A 24,099-nucleotide genomic window follows, 5' to 3' on the forward strand; every position below is an offset into this window, starting at 1 on the left:
ACCCACAACCTACCTTGAAGGCATCGAGGATTGTGTCAGTTGACATCATTTGTCTGTTCAGACAAGAAGATGATGCCCCTGTGCTTTGACCTCGAGAATGGACGTAGACAGATCACTGAGGTTATCTTGGACAGAATTGGACGCTGAATTGCTGACTTCAGGTTGAGATGTCCATCGCTCACGGACACATGGCCAGCGATGATGCCCCCCTGTACATACAGTTAATCCCCGTATTCATCCACTGAACCGGGCCGCCCGATCACGAACTCCAAGCCATGGTCTACGACCGATACGTGCTCTACCACAGGTGAAAGAAATTAGCCAAATACCAGGAGTATGTAGAACAGAGGGGCAGAGCACAGTTGAAAGACTCGCTACCGGCATAGCATTCTACATTGATCATTGTGCTGCTGCCAGCTCTCCCCACTGCGGACCTTGACTAGTCAAACCCACCAAACACGCCCAGCTAGGCACGCCTTACGCCCCAGTAAACCAAGAAAGAGCGCCATCAAAGTCCAGGTCAGGCACCGGATCGCCTCATCCTATGACCCACTGACGGCATTAGAAGCCATAACAAGGGTTACGAGATTGACCACAGCTGGTCCGGTGTACCTGAGTAAATGAACACGCTGACTACATGCATCCGGCTACATCTCGTTTGGAAGGTGTCGCTTTCCGATCAAGTAAGAGAAAGTCACCTGAAGATGGCATTGCTTCCGACCGGTTGGTTTTCGACCGCATTAGGTAGGTAGATCTGAACATCTTCTAGCCTTTCTCTTGTATGTATCTCCCCTGACAGAAGTGGGCTGCCACCTGCACGCCACCAGGAACGTGAGAGGGGTGCACTGGAGCGAGTCCGTCAGCTGACCTAGACCAAGGTCGGAAGCTGCAAGATACAGAGCCAAGTCCACGCCGAGATTCAGACACCACTGGTGATCATAATGTTGTTGATAGATAAACATATTGTGCAACCATACTCTATTCTGTATTCTGGAGAGGCATCCTTCTGTTGATACTAGACATTAGTTGAACAAATAGGCGCCGACTGCGACCAATCCGGCGGCCAGAACAGTCGCAAGTAAGCCCAAGCCCAGTCTACCGTCTTGTTCTTCCTTCGTAGCAGCTGCGGATGTGGTGTATCTCAGGTCATTCCACGAAACAAAGACGCTTCGAAGCCAGAACTTGTACTGCCAGTCCGGGAACATGATGGTGTTTCTGTTCGTCTTCGGGTCAATGAACCACGAGGTGCAACCAGTCCCCCACACAAGACCCTTAGCCTTGTCCTGAGTCTCATTGATGTCCCGCATCTCGGCCTCGGGTGTAACCTCCATGACATCCGTGAGCTTGCCGATTGCAGGGAGCAAAGACCTACGGCTGTGCAAGGCTTTCAGGATTGGTGCTATCGCGCGCATGGCGAAGTTGATCTGGCACTCAGTGGTGTAAATTACTGAGAGATGGCCGCTGAGGGTGTTTGGTCCCATCATGATGAAGAAATTGGGAAAGCCGGAGAGGCAAGTACCGAAGTAAGACGAGGGCGAGCCGTCGCTAACTATGTCCCACTAACAATGGGTCAAATCATGGTAGTAGAAGTAGGTATTGATAGACTTACGTGTTTGTTGATGCTCACACCGTCCTTGCCATAGATCTCCATCGGCGACAGGACCTTCTGCGTCTCAAAACCGGTTGCCAGCACAATAGCATCGGCAGAAACAACACGGCCAGACAAAGTGCAAACACCATCTTTGGTGATCTCAGTGATTGGGTCATCGTAGATCAGGTCGACATTCGCGCGGTGCAGGCTGGCGAGATATCCCGTGTCATTGACCCTGCGTTTGCATCCAATCTCCGTCTTCGGGACCAGGAAGTCTCGATATGTTGCCGGAGAGTTGGCTCGAACGTAAGCAGCGGCTTCCTCAGACCAGCCTCTTCTGATCTCTGCGCCGGAGGCGGTGTAGAAGCCCTGGAAGCCCTTCTCCTTTTCCCAGTACAGCATCGCACGATATGCGCGCATTGCAAAAGGCACCCATTGCATAGTCCACTTAAACAAGTTGGAGTACTTTGGGTTCTGTCTCTCTGCCAGCCAGTGAGATTGGCGACTGAACTGGGTGACTTTCTTGGCAGCTTCATCGCCTTCGCTGATCGCAGGAACGACTTGCGTGGCACTGCAGCCGTTTCCTGAGGACCATTAGCATGTGCTTATAGACGGCAGATGCACCATACCCACCAATCACTACAACATCTCTGCCTTTCAAGTCAAAGGAATGGTCCCATTCAGCGGTGTGGAACATCCGTCCCTGAAAGGTAGATGCCCCGGGAATGTCACACTTCTTCGGGATTGACAACGCTCCGACTGCAGAGACTAGAACCTTACAGCGACGTTGTCTGATCTGGGATGATTCCAAGTCTCGTATGGTGACTATCCACGTGCCCGAGGGGCTGTCCCATTTGGCAGATTTCACAACTTGCCGGAAGCGGACGTGTTTCGGGATGTCATACTTGTCTGCCACATCTGTGAAATATCGATAAATCTCGGGCTGTAAGGCGAATTTCTGAGACCAGTTCGGGTTCAATTCGAAAGAGTATGAGTAAAAGTGAGATGGCACCTGTTTGTCCCATGAGTATGAACGCCGTTACAGGCCAAGGGTTGACTGACATCGCATCCACATCCTGGATATGAATTCACCCACAACGTCCCAGCAACGCTCTCTGACTTCTCGATCAACTCAAAGCTTCTTGTCTTGTGTTGACGAATGAGCTGAATGGCTAAGCCAATGCCGGACATGACAGCGCCAATGACTAGCACGTCAACGTCGTGTGTCATGATGAAGTCCAATCAAATCAAATGATCAAAATGGGATATCTTGAAGAATGTGTATGTTGAACAATCTCAGGGGTCTTATTGAAGGTGAGCTCAAATAGAATTTCTCTCGACACTCAGGGCGATAATGCAACAATACGGCAGCCCTATCGTACAGAGGAGCTGCACGCACCGTATATGTATCCGACCGGAATATCGTCATGCACGTATGAGTGAAAGATATGACACTGGTTTTATTGATCGATTTGTCCCTTTCTACTTTGGTTATGAGGCTGTAGGTTGCTGTTCGTCCGGTCTTACCATTCAAATCCAAGGCAATTTTTCCGACGGACTCACGGTCTGTAAGTGTCTCCTTTCATAAGTCTCGCGTGGTGATATAAAAGAAGAATGATATCATAATGTTTTAGAACCGGGAATTCATTGGCAGCTCTGTAATGATGGCGATGGTGCAGCGCTGTAAAGTGGGACTGGTTTCCAAGATCCCAGGAGAACCCCATGGGGTAACTTCACAAGCCGACGGGATATCGAAAACGTGAAAATTCAGGAGTCTGCCCCTGATGGAATCGATTATCAAGGCTTCGTGGTGTCGAAAAAGATTTATTCACCTGCCGAGATTCATGTTGGGACATGGAAGCTGGGAAAGCAGAATGCAATTTCATATCCGTCTATCTATTATTTAAGTGCCCATCCATGTCAACCAATCTTTTTGCCTATCCGTCAGATTATCAGCAGAGGTGCTTTAAAGGTCTCTCCTTTGTTCGTAACTTAATTTGCCGGCAACCTAGCTGCGATGGACGTGTCCCGCTGCCGCCGCCGCACCCAGCCAGCTCTCCCGCTCTCGGTGAGGAGTGATGACACTGGAATTCTCCGATGTGTCCGTCGTCTGTTCGTTAACATTTACACTCCACTGCGACTTCCCCCCGGTCTTCTCTAGCTTTCGCTGGAGATAAGCAGCTTCGATGGCCTCAAGACTTTGATTCTTTGTCTCAGTCATCCAGATGGCGCAGAAAATCACGCTGAGCAGCGTGCAGCCTCCAAAGAAGAAGTAGGGACCGTAGGATGAAGCAGCGAGGAAAGGCGGCGTGGTCAGTGCCACGACAAAGTTGGCAAGCCAGTTGGAACACTGCCCCAACGCCGCGCCGCTTGATCTTGTCTCACGAGGGAGGCTCTCGACCAAAAACGCCTTCATGCAGATGGCCCAAGTCATGTTGAAGACAATCGCGAACATGTAGATGGAAATAATGACGACCCATCTCCCAGCACCACCGTCTGGATGGACCAGGTCCGCGGCGTACATCGATCCTATCAAGAACATGACGATGGTGATGCCGATACCTCCCACAAGAGTTGACGTACGTCGGCCCCACTTGTCAGCGAAGATGGTGGCCGGAATGGTTACCACCATGATCAATAAGGCCGAGACTCCAGATGCGAGGAAAGTTGCTTCTTCGGATGCCATGCCTGCTTGTCGGAACATGAGCGGGGCGTAGTACAACACTCCGTCAATCCCACTTGTTTGTTGGAAAATCAACAAGAGGCACCCAAAAGCAGTACGGGAACGGTACGGCCCAGAGAAGGCCTTGCGGAAGTCTTTGAATGTCTCTTGGATGTTTTGAAGCATGCTCAATTTGGGAGAGTGGACAGTGACTTGACCCTTTTGCGCTAGCATCTCTTGCTGCTCTTCCTGACTGATCCCGAGTTGCGAGACGACAAGGCGAGCCTTCTCGACACGGCCCTTTGCCATCAGCCACCTGGGAGATGGCGGCACGAGAAGAGTTGTTGCAGCAAAGCCAAAGCCAAGGATAGACTCGACAGCCAGGGGCACTCGCCATGAAGCGGATGACCCAGCAATGCGCCCTGTGCCGTAGCACATGAAGTACCCCAAAGCAAGCCCGACTGTGAGCGTTAACTGGGAAAATGCGACCCAGAATCCTCTTGTCTTCGCCGGGGTGATCTCACAGACCTGGACGGCAACGGTGCTGACGAATAATCCTGTTCCCAAGCCCTTGATAGCTCGGCCAGCGATGAACATTGCCAGGTGTACAGCGCCGCACTCGATGGCGGCTCCGACTCCAAATACGGCTGCGCCAGTAGAAATCATGGCAATTCGGCCGAGCTGGTCTGCCAGCATGCCGGCAAGCAGGGCACTGATCGTTCCGGTTATAAGAAGAGTCGAGACAATGGCTCCGTGTACGGTTGCCGAGAACTCGCCAAAGGACTCGGTGAAGGTTGTCATTGCTGTGATTGGTCCGATGCTACCGGTGTCAAGTCTAGTATTTATCAGTTGAAACTCTTCTCAATTTTCAGGAAGGAAACATACCCCCATAACATCATAACGGCCCCCGTGGCAATTGACGCTCTGACATAGAGCGCCGGCATCTTCGTGAATTGCATTCTCTTGGAGACTCGAGCTTTGAGTTATTAGATGAGAATTCTGCTATAACACAGACTGGCTACCGACAGCGCGGCCGTGGGTTGCGCCCGTCCGGAATACTTTAAACATCTTTGGGGCCCGCATGCTGAGCCGGTGGCTGCGTCTGGCTTTGCTCATAGATTTCCAATCGTGTCTCGATCAGGCATCGAGCCGACCGGTCTTCCCACAAGGAGAAAACCCGATAAGAGCCGCACATGACACGATGATTGGATTTCTTAAGGTCATGCTTGTGAAAAGGTCTCTTTCACCGCAAACGTGCTTGTGACATGTAGTTGATAATGACTCGGCTCGCTTGCCAGTTCTCAAGGTCCTCGTGCGCACACTTTTCACACAGCGCCAAACAGCGTCGGATTTACCAGCTTTGGAATGGCCGACAACTGTTCCAGCTGGCATCAGTTGCAGCATCGCTGCCAGCTGCTGAGTAAGTTCGGCAAAGCTGCTATTAGATTGAAAAGCAAATCCGAGATTGACTCGGATCATGTTGCGCCACTTGCGCTACCGGACTCGGCAGAATAAGCGCTTCAGAATAGGGAAATTTGCCGAAAGCCTCACCTGTCTGACTATTGCTGACTGTACCCAGGGACTGTCGCCTCCCCAAAAAGGAAATATTGCCGACTTCGTGTTGCTTCATGTCCACCGGACTCTTGATACACTCGGAAACGTCTTTTTCGCTTCCATATCATACGACCGCCATTACCCATAAGGTACATTGTGAACTATCGTCACCTGCATGATCGAAGCCAACAACATACGGACCTTGTAAGCACTTGTCCTGTTGGTTTACCCTAAGCGACGAAGAATAAGTCGACTGGCTTCTCGCCAAACTGCAGGTGCAGCTAACGGGACAATGCTATTGCCATTCACCAAGCAGCTAGTATTCGCGTCCTTGGAAAGACTTGAAACACCTCGTGGATAACTTGAGAATTGGATTTCATTCGCTTACACTACTGTTGAGGTTCCAGACCATCAACGCTCTGGAAGTTCCCTAAGTCCCCGCACTGACGTGTTCTTGTGTTCCACCGGAACGATTTCCTGCTTCTGTCCCGCATAACAACCCATACTCTCGTATCTGTTTCCCTCTCTACAAACTCTTCATGTCGGTGTCCAAACAACCAGCCGGACTTTGATTCACGGCCTCGAAAGTATCGGACTCTTGTCTCGCGCAAAATGCCGCGTTCGTTCCAACTCCAGTCTAGTGTGGGCAAGTTTTTCGACGTCTTCCAATAGGAGACATCCTGGCTTACGCCCCCCTGTTTGGGGCTCTAGACAACATGCGCTCGCATCATGGATGGTGGGCCCTCACGTTGTCAACTGCTCAGCAAGCCAGCTTGCACTAACCTTGTGCAGCTTGACATGTCGACAGCGGAAGCTCAAGTGCGACGAAGCCAAGCCCACTTGCGGACAGTGTACGAAATCTGACAGAGAATGCATCTTTTCACAAGACACGAAGTTCCGCCATTTCGACGTCCAAGGTCTGCTTGGGCAAGAACAAGAGAAGACATTAGCAGGGCCTGCTGTAACTGAGGGACTCTTTGCCAATGACCATGTTTGGATTGAAATTCCCGGCGACCGTAAGTACACTCTGGCTTCAACTCTATAGTGGACGCAGAGGTTGCTGACTGACCCTCAGTTACGTTTGTGAACATCACAAACCCATACGAAGATGACGCGACGGCTTTCGAAGACGAATTGCTATTGCGGCATGCTGGTGACGGACTTACTTTTACTCGCTCCGACGATATCCCGCCGGCCCGGTGGGATAGCACCTCACCGACGCCTCCCTCGCAAGATTCAGGAAGCCAGCTTGATCCTGACGCGGTGTCACGGATAGATTGCGCTCAAGAGCCTCCGCGAGAAGTTCAAGACACACCAGATATCTTGTTTAACGATAGTAACATCGAAACTTTCGAAACTGTATCTCCTACTACAGAGAGGGGCCCTCGAAGCTCTGTTGTCTACACACCACCGATACTCGAAGCAGACGATGATGTTCCTGTGGATGAAGACATCAACGACCCAGAAACAATTGTCCTTGGGCTTCAACTTCTTAGACATTTCCGAGAAGGTCCAGGGCAATGGTACAGCGAATCTCTCGAGTGAAGATAGTTATGGACTAATTTGTGCGAATAGGATGGACCTCTTCGACACGAGTGCCCACTTCTCTTGCGAGATACCAATACGAGCAACTACACGGCCCCTTCTCAAATCAGCCATTTGCGCCCTAGCGGCGAAGCATCTATCACGAACTCAAAGCGACAATTGCGAGAAACAATCTACCCGCAGCGCTAGAGCATCACCTAGCTCTCCGACTTCAAGGACACCAGATTGCCAATACCACGCCGTCCGATACTACCACCAAGCGATCCGCTGCCTGAAGCATGCTATTGCCCTCGGTGGATACGATGATACCCGAGATGTGGACGGTGGTCGACACACCGATACCTTCGCTGCAGTTGCCATTCTGTGCATGTACGAGCTGATGAATGCTCCGGGGAACGCATGGAAGGCGCATCTGACGGCTCTACCCCTGTATTCTGCGTCAGACAGTAACCTTACTGGCTGCTCACCAGTACCCATCCCACAGTCCCCAATCAAGGGGCCAATATTCTGGAGCTTGGCTAGGCAGGACTTTCTCTGCGCGTGTAGGTACTTTTGGTGGCGTCTCTTCTTCATGCAAAGGACCATAAAACTAATCGAATGATTGACAATAGTCATCAGCGAGACGCAAACTCGTCTGAACCTCGACCACGTTCGCCTCTGGCAGAACTTTGGCCTAGCGACAGACGAAAATAGCCTCCTCCTCCCCTTCAGCCCCTTTTGTACCGCCGATATCCGTGCCTCGACCGACGTAGACGAAGACTCGAAAAGCAATGAGCTCCTTTGGCTCCTCGGAAAAGTCGTAAACTTCATCACCTCGGGAGACGGCATCAAACCGGAAGACTACTCCAGACCAGCGGGCCAACGCATGTCTCTGGGGGTCACACAAGAGCTGCTCCTCCAGCGATGGGAGAAGCTTGACATGGAGCTGCAAAGATGGTACGAAAGCCTCCCGCCAACTTTTGCCCCGAGTGCCAGAACCAAGTACACGACGTCGACGGAGGGCGGAGAAAATGTCAAGGATATGGAGATGATATGGTACGACATACCCATGTGCGCAGCAACAATGCAGAGCTATCATATGGCCTGCATTTTGCTACTGGTTAATCGGCCGCAAGAGTCGACAGCGATCCGTTCGACAGTGTCAGCGCGCCTGAGGTCATACCGGCTCATCCAAAGGGAGGTTCTCCGACACGGCAAGGAGATATGCGGGATCAGCCTTTCAGACCCCCCGGATGCTGTCCGTATTCACTCTGTGCAGCCACTATTTGTTGCGGGGCAGTCGTTCCACGAACGCCCGGAGCAGGAGTTGGTCCTCAAGCTGCTCTCTGATATCGAAACGGAGCTGGGATGGGCTACGAACTATCAGGTCAGGAAGTTGACTGATGAATGGAAGGTGAATGAGGATGATTATTGGGAGCCCTTGATGCGTAATGGAGTTCTCTGATTGTACGACATCATGATAGAGCTTGTTGTTACCTATTTAAATAGACGTCTGCCTTTTTAGCGTAGCCTCTGTCATCACATATGGTCGCTCAGGCGCCAGATGACGAAACAGACTTTTGTGGCCTGCTCGAAAAGAAATCAGTTATGGGGCACCAAGGCCTTCAGGCGTAATGGTCCTCGTCGGAGGAGTTATTAACAAGCAAGCTATCCAAAGTGGCGAGCTTTGGTGATGGTCAGAAAACAGTAAATCATTATGTGTCCTCGCGAATGTCGGTAACTCCCATAGTCCTATTGCGGGTATTCTGCAGATGATTGTGCAGCGTGTAGCTGCCATTTGAAGAGGCCCCCGCCGATCTTTGTTGTAGTCTAGCCTCCCGACTGCGAGGATAGACCTGGACTCACTGTCTATAAATGGAACCGAAAAGGTTCTCGGTGGCGGATAGATGGAGACTATCCACCATTAACGAGAAGATCATGTTCCTTGGGTAGAGTCCCCATGCGCAGTTCCGAGCTTGACGTGAATTGTCAGGAACGCTTTCCGCTACCATAAGGCAGCAAAATTTACACTACTTTTATCATACATTCAGGCCTTGGACTCCAGTGTGTCTATTAGCAATTGCTTGCGCTCCCCGCTTGGCCTTGAATTTGTAAAGACTACGTCCTTCTCAATGTCCCTCGGTACTCTGGCTGGGCCTCGTCTAGCAATTGTGTGATGTTGACGGCTTTCATCTGGCGCTGCTTTGGCAATACGGTGCAGGAGAGAAAGTTCATGCGTGCTACAAGGCCAGAACTGCTATTCCTTTGGTTCGGCGGAAGAAAACTCAGTTCCTTACGTCGATGTCCTCAGGGACCGTCTCACTTTACATTTTGTGTCAATCAGACTCTCGAAATGAGTCCTTACCGCACTTCCGCGCAACTCGATAGTGGCAGTCTCTGCGAGTTTCAGCGAGATAAACAAACCGCCAGGACGATGTTGACCCACCCATTCACAGGGCGCGGAGATGGGCTGGGATCAATCCTCGTCAAGGGCGGGAGCGATTGGACGCGATATTGGGAGGACATTTGGGGCTTCTGTCGATGAACAATGAATCAATACTCCGTAAGTGCCATCCGATCATCGTGAGACTACCGAGTTGAGACTACTAAGACCAAAAATTTGCCATGCTTTCAGGCGGCATCATGCAAGGAGGCGCTTCGGTACGCCGCAGATATGCTCGTGACGGCATCGTAGCTGTCAGCGTCAACCATCAATCTGATTACTCAAAAGAGTGTAGTGCAGTGTTCGTACAGAACTGGAAAATCTAGCCGATCAGCCAACCACGAGAACGTGTTAGCGATACCGAGCCTAAGGGTTACTGGCGGGGAATTAGGAAGGTATTGGCGGAGAGCCTCAGAGGCTAGAGGTCAAGCGTCATTGTTTCAACTTGATTGAAGCTCGTGCTACATAGGCTTAGTATGAAGTCGGGATTTTCCCGCTACCGTAGGTAAAACCCGAGAAAGCAAACGTGGTTGCGTAGGTCCATCCTACTTGGGGAATCTGATCGCAGCGGATAGCTCCGGAGTTGGTTTCTCTCTTACTCTCGCTCAAATGAAAGGGGTCGTTGATTGAAAGCGCCAGTGCGGGGCGTTGCCAGCTATGGCGAGTAAGAAACTTGATATTAATCCACCTACCCGCTGCCCAGAGTCTTGGCTCTCACTTTCGGCTTAGTTCACCAAACAGCCGCCCGGTTTTGGTAGTCTTGCCGCTGTGTGGGCCCTTGGCCACTTTATTGGATTCTGCTCGAGCCTCACTGTTTAGACTTGTTATTAAAGTACGAAGGTAGTTCACGATGAGCTGATCTGTTGGTTCTCTGTGTCAACCTCCTTTTCGACGTCTCTTTCCAGTGTTAACTTCAGCTTCGACTCAAGTTCGCGCCGGCGTGATCGAGTCATTCGTTTATCGACTTCACGCATCCGTTCTTTAACAAAAACCACATTCGTTCCACCCCACATCTCGCTACAATGCGTTTATCAGCATCCGTGATCCTTGCTGCCGCTGCCGCCAGCACGGCCTCCGCTCAGTCGGTCGTCGGCACGGCGTACGGCTTTGCCACCGGCGTCACCGGCGGTGGCAGCGCTAAGGCTGCCACCCCGTCCTCCGCCGAAGAGCTGGCCGAGTGGCTTTCCGACGACACCGCCCGCACCATTGTTATCGACAAGGAGTACGACTTCACCGGCGAGTCGGCCTCTGGAGCGGGATGCGACCGCAAGAGCTGCAGCTCCACCAACGGTGGACAGTTGTACCTCGGAGACCTGTCTTGTGGAACCAGCGACAACACCGTCGCGACTGTCACGTACGACGTCGCCGGCACCGAGCCGCTGGTTGTCGGAAGCAACAAGAGCATCATCGGCTCCAACGGCAAGGGCGTTCTCAACGGCAAGGGTCTTCGCATCCAGAAGAACGCCAAGAACGTCATCATCCAGGGCATCACCATCACCAACCTCAACCCGGGTGTTGTCTGGGGAGGTGATGCCATTGATCTCCAGGTAAAGCTCTATTCGAATTCTCGAATCATTCTGTGCCGATAGCTAACCTTCCTGTAGGGAGGCAACGATGGTGTCTGGATCGACCACAACAAGATCTCCTTGGTCGGCCGTCAGTTCATCGTCAGCCACTACGACGGCTCCCGCGCCACCATCTCCAACAACGAGTTCGACGGTGTCACCACCACCTCTGCCTCCTGCAACGGCAACCACTACTGGACCATGATGCTCAACGGTGACGGCGACCAGATGACCCTCGATCGCAACTACTGGCACGACGTCTCCGGCCGCGCCCCCAAGCTCGGCGAGAAGGGAACCTTCCAGGCGACCAACAACCTGTTCTCCAACATGAAGGGCCACTCCTTTGAGCTCTACTCCGGCACCGTCTCCCTGATCGAGGGTAACGCCTTCGAGTCCGTCGACACCCCCTACGATGGCGAGGCCTACTCCAACAGCTTCAACGTCCCCGACGCCTCGTCCGCCAGCTCTTGCACCTCCTCCATCGGCCGTGCTTGCCAGGTCAACAGCGTCGACTCCTCCAGCGGTACCTGGAAGGCTCTCAAGGAGACCACCGCCCTGTCCACCTTCTCCAAGCTCAAGGACTACCTCGTCGAGCCCGTTGCTGCCACCGGTGTCTCCGCCCTCGTCAAGGGCAGCGCTGGACCTGCCAACGTCGGCTCCTCCACGGCCGCCACCCCTACCACCGAGACGGAAGAGACTTCCCCCGAGGAGACCGCGACCGAGGAGAGCTCCGCCGCTGCGACCACCCCTGCTGCCACCAAGCCTGCTACCGAGGAGACTACGACTGAGGAGCCCGCTGCCGAGGAGTCCGGCTCTTCGACCGTTACTGCCCAGGCCTGGGGCCAGTGCGGTGGCAGCGGCTGGACTGGCGCCACGACTTGCGCCGCCGGAACTTCTTGCGTCGTTCAGAACGAGTGGTACTCCCAGTGCCTTAGCTCCGCCGCCAGACGCAGCATGAAGTCGCTCCGTCGTATCTAATGCAACGTCATGGATATTCAATCTGAACATATTCTGAAGTTGCCAGCGCTTCTTGTAAATATGAATGAGAGATACAGCATCTGTAACATTAATCTACTACTTTGACCATAACGGTTTCACCGAATCACATTGACTCATCGCCACGTTGCCGGGTGACGTTCAACTTTTCACACTGGTCTAGTCCATGGATTACTCAAATGTCTAGGCAAATCTGGCATTGTCGTCTCCGGAGGAACATCGACAGCAACTTTTGCTAATTTGGCTCTGTTTCAATTAAGTGTCACTAGAGATCCCAGATAAGCAGCCTTTGCGGCTCAATAACCGGATTTCTCGGGATGCACGGTCATATCTACAATATTGAAGCATGTAATATGTATGTACCTTAGTAATGTTGGGGTTGTGTCCTTCTGCTGCCTGCTTGCATCTATCCCTACACCTCCTTTGGAAGGGCTTTATCTATCATCAACATCGCCTTTCCTGCGCGAACACCTATCCCGCTTTCACCGCTGATCAAGGCTTGATAGTGCTTCTGTGCCAGTAACGTACTGCTTCGGCCGTCTGATAGGGTAAGCTGCGACTTCTTATCATCTTCAAGCCAATCATGTCGTCCGTGGCTAAACTTGTGTTCAACGAGCCGCCTGGCCTGGATGACAGGTGCGACTCGTCCCACGCAAAAGCCACTTTTAGTGGACTGTGTAGCTCATAGAACTGCATGAATAAATCTTCAGTGGAGAAATGGTACGATGCGCGTCGTATTGGTTCGCTGCCATGGGTCGACGTAGCACCATGATGCATGGAGGTGACCCACGGCATGGATTGGAATCCTCTATTTGAACTGGAACCGATTAAGCTGTGATACCCCGCATTTTGTCCTTCGAAACTTGACGAAAAACACCAAAGCAAAAAGGAGGTCCTGAAAAAGTCGCCGTGACAAATCTGAAGCATGGGCGACAACTTCGAACCCCGTCGTGTGCGTGTAGGCATCATCGGTGCTGGCATCGCCGGCTGTTGCCTATCAATCGGCCTCCTCAGCAACCCTCATCTTGACGTTCACCTATTTGAAGGACATCCCAACGTTCGATTCCGAGGGTTTGGCCTCGCTTTGCATGCGAATGCTACTAAATCCATGGATCTCATATCGCCAGAAATCAAAAAGGCGTATTTTAAAAAGTCCCACTTCATGGCCAACGAGGAAAACATGGAGATGGCAACCCAGTTTTTCCTTTCTGCCGGAAAACATGCAGGAACTCTGGTTGCAGAATTGGGGAGGGCTAAAGGAAGAAGGACGGTCCATCGAGCACACTTCATTGAAGGACTCTTGGAAGACGATGTCATGCCCAAGGAGCGACTGCGTTTTGGCAAACGCTTGGTCGACATCGAGGAGAATGCTATCACAAAGGAGGTTAAGGTCAGTTTCGAGGATGGCACAGATGATACTTTCGACGTCGTGTTCGGAGCCGAAGGGGTTTTCAGCCCTACAAGGAAATTCATCCTCGGGCCCGAACATCCGGCTACTAAGCCTGTCAACCACGATGAATGGCGGCAGTTTCATTCAGCAATCCCCATGACAAGGGCCAAACAAATCATTCCCCAACATTGCATCGACAACGCCATCGGCTATTGTACCCCTTATGGATTCATCATCGGCATTCCAGTCGATCTCGGACAAACTTACAGCATAGGTTGCTTGCAAAGAGACACCAAATGCCCGCAAAAAGGGGCGCCATTCAACTCAGATCTGTGGAAAGGGTTTCTACCAGAAATTGATGCACTTATATCTGTAAGTATTTGTGGGTGACACCATGAGCAAACGGCCGACTGAACCATGTGGACTAGGCCGTCGAGAAAAGCCACAATGAGGATTGGACCTTGCAAGATCACGAGCACGCACCGACATATTACAAAGGACGTGTGGCCATGCTTGGTGATGCCGCCCATGCAACCCTACCCCACGCAGGAAACGGAGCTGCCCAAGCCATCGAAGATTGCTCCATACTAGCAGGCATCTTCAATCGGCTAACATCGGTTGACGAGATTGAGCCAGCTTTGAAAGCCTTCGATGAGATTCGACGGCCGCGAAGTCAAAAAGTTGTGGACATTACGAGAGAGTTTGGCAGGTTGTACAGCCAAGACGGAGACGAGATTGATTTGGAACACATGCGGGCTCGGATGAAGGAAGGTGGCATGTTCACAAATGGGGTAGACATGGACGCTCAAGTCAAAGACGCAGTTGAGGCCTTCGAGAGGTACAGAATGGAGTTATAAATTATAAAAACCTAAAAGTTCGGCTTGGAATGCCATATTTATGTCGTTACAATTCTCCCATAATCCAAAGGCTTGTGGGATTCTAGGCGCCTCTAGCGCCTGTTTGTCCTTTTCTGTCGGTAAATGTTGGTTAATCATCAAGTGCTGTCTGCGCTTCCAGTATGCATAAGATAAAATCGGGGAACCTTCCCCTCGAGGTGGTGGTTGCTCAACAGGATATCTGTCGAAGTAATTACGGACACTATGGCAAAAATGTGAGAATGATAACTAGACTGAGGAAAACATAGCTTACGCAGCGCACGAACTAGTCGGGGATGAGATTGTCAGTAATTATTCGCTAGAGCACCCGCGGAGAGACCAGATACTTACACCGCTACCCAGGCATGAACTCAGAACAGGCGCAGTGCCGGCGCCGTTGGACGGGTTGACGCATACTTTCTCCGACCCAAAGTCCCCGTGTTGACTTCCAGGCTCTTCGCACTTTACGCAAACATCAGTCAGACAATCTTTTGGTTGAAGGAATTATCGTACACAGTAGGTGTTGGTCTAGGATAGATTAGCTGAATACGATCCTGATCAATCTTACGAGTAGACTTACGTAGTCAGACGGGCATGAGGTTCCAGCGGGCTTGCCCCATCCGGCATTGCACCAAGCAGCATTGGAAGAGGCGGCAAAAGCCAAAAGAACAGCCAAGTACTTCATGTTGATAAGACGACGACGGCAAGTCAAGTCTATGTCGGGGGATCTCAGGTTGCTGATAGCGGGAATATGGTGAATTTGTTGGGCCAAAGGAGTTCGAACAGGGCAGGAACATTCAGCTGTATGGAGTATTTGTAGGCTGAAGAATCGTCGGAGAATTCCAGGTGATGCATCGATTGTTAAACTCAATTAGATTGAAGTGGGGGGCTCGCGATGACAGCGACGCACTGTTGGTCCTTGCGGTTCGTCACCTTGTCATCGATAAAGCCTGGAACATCGAGGTGAACGAGAACCGCGTATTCGGGCTCCTTGTCAATCATCGATATCACGCAACAAGTCGGTGCTGACCGCTATGCTTGGGCCAGTTTGTCACATGGCTGAAAGTTTGACATATTAAATCTAAAGTGATCTTCAAACATTCCCTGCCTTATCCCTCCATCTTTTGCTGTCTCGTACTTGCGCCAAGATTTCACGTTCCTTAATGGGCGTTCTAATCTCACCTGTGGACCTTGCGAGTCACGACTCGTAACTGCCGGACTTTGTCAATGCTCCTTATGCCGGCTTTCCGCCCTTGCCATTAGGGACTGTCTTGAAACCCCGAGAGGCCGCCGCTACATGATAAACCCGAAAATAGCCCCTGCTTGTGTATCGGTCGAACCATTCGGCGCGAAGTAACCACGCCCATTCAAAATAGTGACCTGGCGAGGGCTCCGGTCTATGAATATATTGTCCTGAAAGCAAACACAAGACAAGGCAGAAGAGGCCTAGTCGATCAGGTCACTATTTTGGCTACATAGGTACCTATGGGGTAATCATTGAACCCGCCTCGCAAGCACAGGGAGTACGAATACCGGACTCTTGGCGGGCCCTGGTCCGAGCGAAGCCTCTGACCGCAGCAGTAAATTTGGCCAGGGCTCCCTTTATGTTTTAATTTATACCAGGCGTTGTTGGGGACTTGCAGTTATCATTCCCGCTCTGATGTACGGTTGTCATCTCGGCCAAACATTTGTTCTGCGCGGTGACGTTCTTTTACACCCAGCAAGTTTCTGGCTCTACTGGTGCTTCAAACAGTGCAATCTATCTACTGCATCAAATTATATCTCGACTGCCATGCGTTCTTCCGAACAACCACCGCAGGCGAAGGTATTGTCGGTGAGGTTATTCATAGATGATGGGGACCAATCCTTCGCAACAGACGGTAAACACAGCCATACACCAAGTTCCAGCTCCAGCAACGATAAATCCAACTGACACATTACAGGCAACAATTAATACGTAGAATTCCTCAGGAATCACATCTGCAAACATCAGAGAACATACTATCAGCCCTAAAGCGTATGAGAATGTGGAGGCTTCCAACCATCGTAAAAAGATTCTGACTTCTTTTGCAACATCCATGATACCCTCTCTCGCCTGTGTCTTCTTATGATCCCAAGACTCAATCTGCAGTGCGTTGACCTTAGTGTTGTAGCTTACCTCGTCATCATGGCGCCGTGGAGAGTTGCACGGCTGGGTTAGGGGAGGTTGGGATGGGTCTCAGGTGTTTCTTGAATGCTGCTCATGGCTTGCGATTGTGGCTGCATCACATTGGTTTGCCTAAGTTCAACAACGCATCCCAGAAGCACTTACATGAAGAAGCAGCCCAAGCAGCCAAGAACGGAATGCAAACAAGATTCAACGGTATCACTTGACCGAAGTTTGCGTCAATCTGGTGCGTCAGACCTGCATCCAAGTAAAAGTCATTCCAAAGACAAGGTAGAAACCTAGCCAGATTATTTCCCGGAGAAAGCTGGTGGAAATGGACTCACTCCATATGTCTAACACCAAGATCCAACGGTCCACAGTAGGATCAACCCTGCTGTTACGAAGTTCTCCAAACAATGATTCCATCGTGGGCGCGAACTCTTTATTGTACTTGTTTCAGCTAGCTCTCCCAGCAGTCGTTGCAGAGACCATCGAGACCAGCAGTGGTAGTCCGCCCGGGCATCTTTTTGATAAAGTTCAAGGAACCGCCTCGAATAGCCGAGGACTATAACCAAGACGAGGACCGTCTAATCAAAAGAACAACAACCTCGCCTGAAAACGAGAAGTAGTGAGGCCGGTCTGGGTCAATGAATTTGGAAACTTATTTTGCGCATTTGACTGAGATGTGGCGATTGAATCTGAAGATAACCGATTCAGATATCGTCATGCATACTATCAAAAGGACTAGTAGTACGGTCACCACACATATTCGGAATATCCTCAGGCTCTTGTAACCGTCGAAATTCTCGCGCAGGAGAAAAATTGTACAAAGATGTACAACGCAAGAAAAGTACCCGAGTCTGGTCGCGATCTGAAACGAGTAAACCGAGAATTCTTCACTCAGGCTGTTGTTGAGCGTCATGAACATGGTGACGATTGTGAGTGCTACTCCAGTAATGAAGTTGTTGATCGCTCATACTAAGCATGAAGGATTCAAAGGCCCGGATTCTCTTGAGTCTGACGACCTTTTCGGGACTGCTGTGGTCGTTGGAGCACGAAAAGAACCAACGCAACTTTTGGCGAAAGGCCTCGTCAATTGAGTTGTTATCTGTTGATTCAGACAGCCAGCCAAAGACATACATCATTGTAATCGCAAAGAAATTAAAGATGATGGATATCGTGGACGAGACCACGACCTACTGAGCCTTAGCAAATCCGTCTCGTAGCGCCATCGTGGCTGACGTCAAGTCATCATACTCCTAGGCCCGTCACATCTGGATCTGCAACGTCTGCAAGAGCCTCGCACAGCCCCCCTAGGCTACGATATAGTCTGTGACGTTGGCTATGCCGCAGACTCAGAATGGTGTTCAGAGACACAGTCAAGGTTGGTTGGCATAATACCTCATGAACATGCATATGTTGTGAAGGGTACAAGGTTGGGGGATGTCGGGGGCTTTAACCTCTCTCGACCATCAACGCTCATCGCGTCGCCTACTAATTACAAATGAGGCAAACCGCAGTGGCCCCGCCAAGAGAAGGCAGCTCAACTTGACATTGAGACACAGAGGCTGGCGTGAAGACAAAACCTGGCAATGCTAGCACACTGCCACATCTTAATAGTTTTCGACTTGGAATTTAACATCCCATTGGTGATTTTGATGAATCTTATCAGTGTCGCTATTGGCTGAAGTGAGATTGTCAGCTCAGCCACCGGACGTAGCCCACTCTGCTACCTACTGAGAAATGTAAACATGATCTGTGAAGAAGTGACTCAAAGCCACAGAGGCTCTGGACATTGTTCCCAGTAGGTAATCTGGCCGACGCAGTACCGGATAGCCTGGGTACAGCCTCGTTAGTGCCTGTTTCTCTTTGAAGGCGTTTTCCCCAGGCTCATGAAAATTAACCGAATGCCCAACACCAATACCTTTTGCCCCCATCAATTGTCAGTGGCCTGATCTGTTAGGATCGGGTAAGCCATTCCTGGAAGCAGAACCACGCCGTGTCTTCGAGTCTTACACGGAACACACATACTCACCCAACAGTTCTGGGGACCGGGTAACTGGCCAGGTTCGCAGCACAGTTGGACCCGGGGGTGGTGCATTCTGCAGGGGTACGGCGGAGACGGGGAGTTGAACGCTGATGCGAACCAACGCAGCGGTTTGCCGCTTTAACCGGGGCGTTCTGAATTTGATTGGCAGAGCAAATGAGAGGTCGCATTTAATTGCGAGCGTTCTTCGGTTTGGGGGCATGGTGCATTGTGTTTAACAGTTCCAACAGCAGGCGGCTAAAGACTCGCGATCTCGTGGGTACCACCAATTTCCTTCTGATTCGTGGATTGGATGCTTGTTTGCGGACACCATATGCGCGGACGGAGCAGCGGTGCGCATTTGGCAATGAGGTGGGTACAGCCAAGGCGGGGAGAGGTCGACCCATCCTACAGGTCCAACAGCAGATCCGAGAAGTCCAACAGATAAAAGCAACTAAGTTTAGCCGCTAAGGAACAGCGCGCCTTCACTGAACACATTACAACCTCTCTCGACGAATTCTGCCGACTCGAAGCGCACAGAATGTCGGCTGGGGAAAGCACCTACGCCGAACCTGCACTGGATCACGAGGAGCACATTGCTGCCGGGGAAATCGATTCCGAGGAAACTGTAAGACGTCGTCCTCGCCCAGTCCAGCTCGCTGGAGTTCATGCCGTACATATCTGCTAATCTCGTTTGCTAAAAGCTTGAGGATGAAGGCCGTTTCCATAGAGAAGCTGTGAGATTGGTCTCCTCCACGCGACAACTGCATGGTGCACGTACTTATGATGTGTTCAGAGTGTGACCTCGTCTAGTGTCAGCCTCTCTGACTGTATCTATAACTACCGCCAAGAAAACGGGCGAACCTACCATGCATACAAAGACGGCAGTAGGTTGAACAGCCTGCCATTATATCCAACCACAGTTGCACCAGGTTAACGTAATATTTCTCAGAATACACTCTACCGAATGACGATATAGAGAACGACCGGTTGGGTGAGCTATTGTCCCACTATGCTCCGTCAAAGTCATGTTTTGTGAGACTAACCAATCAACGAAGACTTGCAACACAATTTGTTTCTAATCACTTTCGATGACCGGCTAGGGAACGCACCGCCCAACGATAAAGGTGCCCAAGTTGGACGCGTGCTCGATGTGGGCACCGGCACCGGCATCTGGGCATGTGAGTTTGGCGATGAGCACCCGGAGGCAGACGTGATAGGCTTCGACCTATCAGCAACATTCACAACATAGTAAGATCCATGTGTCTTTCTAAGCAGGAATTTCCTTCTAATCTACAATACAGTAACCCACCAAACGTTAGGTTTGAGGTCGACGACCTAGAGGAGCCCTGGACGTACGGAATGTTCGACTACATTCACAGCCGAATGATGAATGGCCGTATTGCGAATTGGGACGCATATGCGAGGAAGTGCTTTGAGTGAGGGAATACTCTCAACCTTCGCCGCAGAGAACGGCCACAGACTTGAAATCAGTAGCTGACGATCCGTACAGCAACCTAAACCCCGGTGGCTGGGTCGAGATTAACGAGATCGCCCTGATGCCGAAAACCGATGATGGCACGCTGAAAGAAGACGCTATGATTTTCAAAATAGCCAAGTTGGTTAGAGAGGCCACAATTTTGTTCGGCCGCGTGGCCACCGATATGGAAGACATCAAGCAGGTCCTGACCAGAGCGGGGTTTGTCGATGTCAAAGTTCTGAAGTTGAAGTGGCCCACGAATCCATGGCCGAGGGAGGACAGAAATAGGGAGATTGGCCTGTGGGCTCATGAGAATATCGTGACCGGCTGGGATGGACCATGCCTCGCTACGCTGACTAGAGCTCATGGATGGACAAAAGAGGAGGTAATGGATGCGACCACGCGCTGCCGGGAAGAATTTGAGGATAGAAGCATTCACGCTTACTACCCTGTGTAAGTCTTTTTTGTAAGCAACGGCACATTATTCGCTGTAAGCTGACCATGAATAGGTACTCGGCCTATGGCAGGAAACCTACAGAGGCCGAAGCGGCTGCCGGTGCATATGATGCGTACATGGGATGCTCAGATTACGAGGAGGAATATCCGTAATCCTAGTGGGCAGCCTTCCACTGAGAATATAATTGCACATTTTCTGAACAACATGTCTCCATTTTGTGTGTTTTGCGACCGCTCATATGGACTCTGTAAAATGACGGTGATAGTGCGAACAGTGATGGATTCCAGTTGACCATTAGATAGAGCGGAAATAAGACTACAAGCCCGGTAAAGTCGGCTTCGTTTTTGGAACAGGGATACTATGGAGTCTTTCCTTGAGAGGGAAGAGGGAACACCTGGTCCAGACTTGACTAAAAAAGCGCCAATGCATCGGCTCGTGGTCACGATTAACCCGCTGTATGTCTGATTGGGGGGCAAGTAAAAGGACATGATGCGAGGAGAAGGGTTCTGCTGTTTGGGGGTTTAGTGCTTCTTTTGCGACGCGAGAAGTACCAACAGCACTGTTCGAGTACCCCGGTCTGTCTTTCGCAGACCTATCATCGCTAAGTAAGTGGACTGTGACACGCGGAATTGGCGCTCATTGAGGAAGCCAAGCCCGGCAAGTGGGATTCACGGGCGTTCCGGGATAACGTGCCGTCAAAACCAGCGGAGGGGCAAGGCCAGCGAGATAAATATCTCCAACAAGCACCCCCCGGCCGCGGCGCCAGATCCCTCCATCATTGCAACAAGTCCGATTCAATCGCATCAGCTCGTGACAAACCACCCGCCTTCAGAATGTCTGCCGCCCAAGCGACAGAGACTGTGCCCGATCACGAAGTTGTGGTCGCGGCGGACGAGGCAGAAGAAGAGGTACTGACTTTGCTTTACTCTGCTTCCGAGGCTCGCTAACAATTCCATTCATTCAGCTTGTGGTTGATGACGCTGCATCCGACAGAGCCCCCGTAAGAGAACCGATTGCTGCTGTATGAATTTTCGTCACTCATTAGATGATAGAGTGCCGCGTCGTCTAGCACAAGTTTGAAAGGCTCTGTTCTCGATTATCGGATCGAGAATGGTAGAACCTATCATGCGTACAAAGATGGCAGTAAGTTGAAGCTCGATATTGGATAACATAACACGTCGTTGTCAGGGCTCTATGGCTAAAGCTGTCGGTAGGATACAACCTGCCCAATGACGAGACCGAAAATGACCGGTTAGGTGAGTATGTAGATGTCACGCAGCCCTCCACGGTCTAATATGTTTCAAGACCTCCAGCATAACCTTTTTCTGCTCACCTTTGACGACAAGCTGGGCAATGCTCCTCCTAACGACAAGGATGCCAAGGTTGGGAGAGTCTTGGACGTCGGAACCGGAACTGGTATCTGGTGCGTCGACTTCGGCGACGAACACCCTGAGGCCGAGATCCTTGGTGTCGATCTGTCAGCCACCTTCCCTGAGTTGTACGTCTTCTTCATCATGCTAATGGGAACATTGATCTCTAACCCAAGCGTGTGCACAGCACGCCACCCAACGTCAGGTTTGAGGTTGATGATATTGAGGAGCCTTGGACGTATTCTCGAAAATTCGATTACATCCACAGCAGGATGATGAATGGATGCATCAACGACTGGGAGGTTTATGCCAAGAAGTGCTATAAGTACGTAAAGCTTGCCCAACGTGCTTCTAATACTCTTGCTCTCGCGGCAACATCCGGAAAGGTCTGTTCATTCTAACTGTCGTCTGCAGCAACCTGAACCCTGGCGGATGGGTGGAGTTCATCGAGACCCCCCTTAAGCCCCAGAGCGATGACGGAACCCTTCCAGCAGATTCCCAGGTCCTAAAGATCGCAGAACTAATCCAGGAGGCCTCTGAGAAGGGCGGGCATCCGACTTTGCCAGTGGAAAATTTCAAAGACCTCCTGAGTAGGGCTGGGTTCGTCGACATCAAGGTGTTGAAGTATAAGTGGCCTACAAACACGTGGCCAAAGGACCAGCTTTACAAGGAAATCGGCGCGTGGAGCCACGAGAACATTGTTTCTGGATGGGATGCACTTAGTTTGGCTATTCTCACGCGAGCCCACGGTTGGACGAAGGAAGAGGTGATTGTCTCTAACGCCTTATGTCGCAAGGAGTTCAAGGACAAGAGCATCCATGCGTACTGGCCGATGTAAGTCTTGTCGTCCCGATCTCTATTGGAGTATGCTGACCGTGTTTAGGTACTCCATCTACGGCAGGAAGCCTGAGAAGGCAGACTCAGAGGATTCGGAATAAGTTCTCCGTCAGTAAGGTTGGCAGTGTCGCTTGTCATGCTGTAAAAAGTAGCCAATATCTCATAGGTTCAATGATTGATTGCACAATAGGAAGCTCCGTGATTGCGAAACCACCAAGAGTCATATGCTGAAGACTAGATATGCAGTCAATGAACCCTGGAGGGCCAAGACATCACTACTCATACCTGAGATGCCCGCAGCAACACTGCCCCCAGTGTGTAAGCGGCAGCCTCTGTCGATCGCAGTGCTCTACAGCCACCAAAGGAAGACCGACTCATCGCATTCAGGCGGTGCAATTGACTCACGTGATGGTTGCAACATCGCTCTCGCCTGAAAACGTTGTGGCTGAACGAATTCTTGTACCTCAATCTTGACCTACGTCGCGATCTTCGCTCCCTTGTCCATCTCTGAGGCCGTCTCATGGATCAACAACGGCTTCATGGGAAAGTTCAGTTGAACGCATGCGTCGCTCCACTCACTGTCCCTCCGACGTCAGACTTCATCGATCTGATTGATCATGTCACAGGGCATCTGTGGCGTCCATCCATAGAAATAAGCTTGAATTTAGGCGATGCTAGGCCAAGGCAAAAGATGGGGGAAAACGCCCAGCCAAGGCACATGCGAAAGCCCCGCAGCCAGCAGTGCGAGAGTGTCGCGAAGTATTTCCATCACGGGACTTCTCGTTCGTTTCATTGCCAGCAAAGCGGGATTTAAACACTTGCAGGTTACTCCCATCGTACCTACGCGACTACGCCCGACGGCAGCACGGCAGGGGGCGCGCCCAATGGTGCAGAGGCGAAGCGGTGTCTCGCCCCGTACGTCAAGCGAGATCGCCGCCGTGTGCACCACATTCCGCTCAGCGGTCCATGTCCCAAGACGCCGTCGGGCAACGACAGTGGGCGACTCGCACTGAAACTGCAGGTCTGCGCTCCGCGGCCCTTGTGCGGGATTTGCTCAGCCCAGCTTTGGGCGAGGCAGATCTCGTGTGGTGCCCGGAACTAGTGCGGCACAGCCGTCGCCCGGCCGGGGTGCAGACGGACGCCTGGCTGCGGGTCTTGGAAGTGAGCGCCGCCAAGTTTTACG

The 24,099-nt window shown here is 51.4% G+C and overlaps 8 protein-coding genes across 8 annotated transcripts; 5 read left to right on the forward strand and 3 right to left on the reverse strand.

Annotated features, from left to right (window-relative positions):
• Window positions 1-1,022: 1,022 nt before the first annotated feature.
• CGCA056_v014108 (Baeyer-Villiger monooxygenase) lies at window positions 1,023-2,821 on the reverse strand (the record flags this gene model as incomplete). Its single annotated transcript, XM_037329350.1, has 4 exons — window positions 1,023-1,559; window positions 1,610-2,175; window positions 2,225-2,603; window positions 2,684-2,821. The coding sequence occupies 4 exons, from the start codon at window positions 2,819-2,821 to the stop codon at window positions 1,023-1,025; spliced, it is 1,620 nt and encodes a 539-aa protein (XP_037171777.1).
• A 778-nt stretch (window positions 2,822-3,599) lies between these two features.
• HGT1-1 (High-affinity glucose transporter) lies at window positions 3,600-5,197 on the reverse strand (the record flags this gene model as incomplete). Its single annotated transcript, XM_037329351.1, has 2 exons — window positions 3,600-5,088; window positions 5,139-5,197. 2 exons carry the CDS (start codon window positions 5,195-5,197, stop codon window positions 3,600-3,602), a joined length of 1,548 nt encoding a protein of 515 aa, XP_037171776.1.
• Window positions 5,198-6,523: 1,326 nt separating this feature from the next.
• Window positions 6,524-8,796, forward strand: AMTR1-2 (Transcription activator AMTR1; the record flags this gene model as incomplete). The annotated part of the gene is made up of 5 exons (XM_037329352.1): window positions 6,524-6,543; window positions 6,600-6,823; window positions 6,883-7,330; window positions 7,383-7,894; window positions 7,964-8,796. The coding sequence occupies 5 exons, from the start codon at window positions 6,524-6,526 to the stop codon at window positions 8,794-8,796; spliced, it is 2,037 nt and encodes a 678-aa protein (XP_037172371.1).
• A 2,000-nt stretch (window positions 8,797-10,796) lies between these two features.
• pelF-1-0 (putative pectin lyase F-1) lies at window positions 10,797-12,317 on the forward strand (the record flags this gene model as incomplete). Its single annotated transcript, XM_037329353.1, has 2 exons — window positions 10,797-11,321; window positions 11,379-12,317. 2 exons carry the CDS (start codon window positions 10,797-10,799, stop codon window positions 12,315-12,317), a joined length of 1,464 nt encoding a protein of 487 aa, XP_037171579.1.
• A 943-nt stretch (window positions 12,318-13,260) lies between these two features.
• Window positions 13,261-14,582, forward strand: atA-0 (6-methylsalicylic acid decarboxylase atA; the record flags this gene model as incomplete). The annotated part of the gene is made up of 2 exons (XM_037329354.1): window positions 13,261-14,097; window positions 14,154-14,582. The coding sequence occupies 2 exons, from the start codon at window positions 13,261-13,263 to the stop codon at window positions 14,580-14,582; spliced, it is 1,266 nt and encodes a 421-aa protein (XP_037171580.1).
• Window positions 14,583-14,814: 232 nt separating this feature from the next.
• On the reverse strand, window positions 14,815-15,285 carry CGCA056_v014113 (uncharacterized protein; the record flags this gene model as incomplete). Its single annotated transcript, XM_037329355.1, has 5 exons — window positions 14,815-14,823; window positions 14,875-14,886; window positions 14,952-15,062; window positions 15,114-15,128; window positions 15,181-15,285. 5 exons carry the CDS (start codon window positions 15,283-15,285, stop codon window positions 14,815-14,817), a joined length of 252 nt encoding a protein of 83 aa, XP_037172508.1.
• A 4,028-nt stretch (window positions 15,286-19,313) lies between these two features.
• CGCA056_v014114 (Secondary metabolism regulator LAE1) lies at window positions 19,314-20,861 on the forward strand (the record flags this gene model as incomplete). The annotated part of the gene is made up of 8 exons (XM_037329356.1): window positions 19,314-19,400; window positions 19,477-19,509; window positions 19,569-19,659; window positions 19,725-19,766; window positions 19,831-20,023; window positions 20,077-20,211; window positions 20,286-20,705; window positions 20,762-20,861. 8 exons carry the CDS (start codon window positions 19,314-19,316, stop codon window positions 20,859-20,861), a joined length of 1,101 nt encoding a protein of 366 aa, XP_037172367.1.
• A 681-nt stretch (window positions 20,862-21,542) lies between these two features.
• Window positions 21,543-23,017, forward strand: CGCA056_v014115 (Secondary metabolism regulator LAE1; the record flags this gene model as incomplete). The annotated part of the gene is made up of 8 exons (XM_037329357.1): window positions 21,543-21,617; window positions 21,674-21,709; window positions 21,762-21,852; window positions 21,924-21,965; window positions 22,015-22,207; window positions 22,267-22,404; window positions 22,494-22,913; window positions 22,963-23,017. 8 exons carry the CDS (start codon window positions 21,543-21,545, stop codon window positions 23,015-23,017), a joined length of 1,050 nt encoding a protein of 349 aa, XP_037172368.1.
• Between the last annotated feature and the right edge of the window lie 1,082 nt (window positions 23,018-24,099).

This window comes from Colletotrichum aenigma (assembly GCF_013390185.1).
Source record: "Colletotrichum aenigma strain Cg56 chromosome Unknown KSG_Cg56_contig10, whole genome shotgun sequence".
NCBI classification, from domain to species: domain Eukaryota; kingdom Fungi; phylum Ascomycota; class Sordariomycetes; order Glomerellales; family Glomerellaceae; genus Colletotrichum; species Colletotrichum aenigma.